This window comes from Eimeria mitis, genomic scaffold (genome assembly GCF_000499745.2).
Source record: "Eimeria mitis Houghton genomic scaffold, Emh_scaff5123, whole genome shotgun sequence".
Classification (NCBI taxonomy): domain Eukaryota; phylum Apicomplexa; class Conoidasida; order Eucoccidiorida; family Eimeriidae; genus Eimeria; species Eimeria mitis.
Window position 1 is genome coordinate 1 of NW_013573418.1, and position 553 is coordinate 553.

The 553-nt window shown below is 34.0% G+C and overlaps 1 protein-coding gene across 1 annotated transcript in view; it reads right to left on the reverse strand.

Annotated features, from left to right (window-relative positions):
• Positions 1–449: 449 nt before the first annotated feature.
• Positions 450–553, reverse strand: part of EMH_0080000 (uncharacterized protein) — a gene marked incomplete at both ends in the record, with an annotated part of 2301 nt that continues 2197 nt past the window's right edge. The window contains 1 exon segment of the mRNA XM_013500203.1: positions 450–551. Within this exon segment, the coding sequence (XP_013355657.1) occupies positions 450–551 (102 nt within the window).

Sequence of the window (553 nt, forward strand, 5' to 3'; positions counted from 1 at the left end):
TATATATATATATATATATATATATATAAATATATATATATATATATATATATATATATATATATATATAACAAAATAATAAACAGAATAAATAAAAGCAACTATAAATATATGTACAAAAACAAAAATACAAATATAAACAAAAAAATACATATAAATAGAAACAAAATAAATACAAATATAAACAAAAACAACAAAGATAAACAAAACAAAATAAATATAAATAAAAACAAAAACAACAACGATAAAAACAAAATAAATACAAATATAAAAAAAAAACAAAGATAGAGAAAAGAAGAATAACAACAACCCCACCCACCTGAAAGGTGACTCTGCCGTCCCCGTCGATATCTCCCGCGCTGAGAATCGCCTGCAGCTGAACGTCTGCATGCAGCCACACAGCAGCAGCAGCAGCAGCAGCACTGCAGCAGCAGCAGCAGCAGCAGAAGCTACAGCAGCAGCATCACCAGCAGCAGCAGCACCACCACCACCACCAGCATCACCAGCACCGGCATCACCAGCAGCATCACCAGCACCAGCATCACCAGCAGCT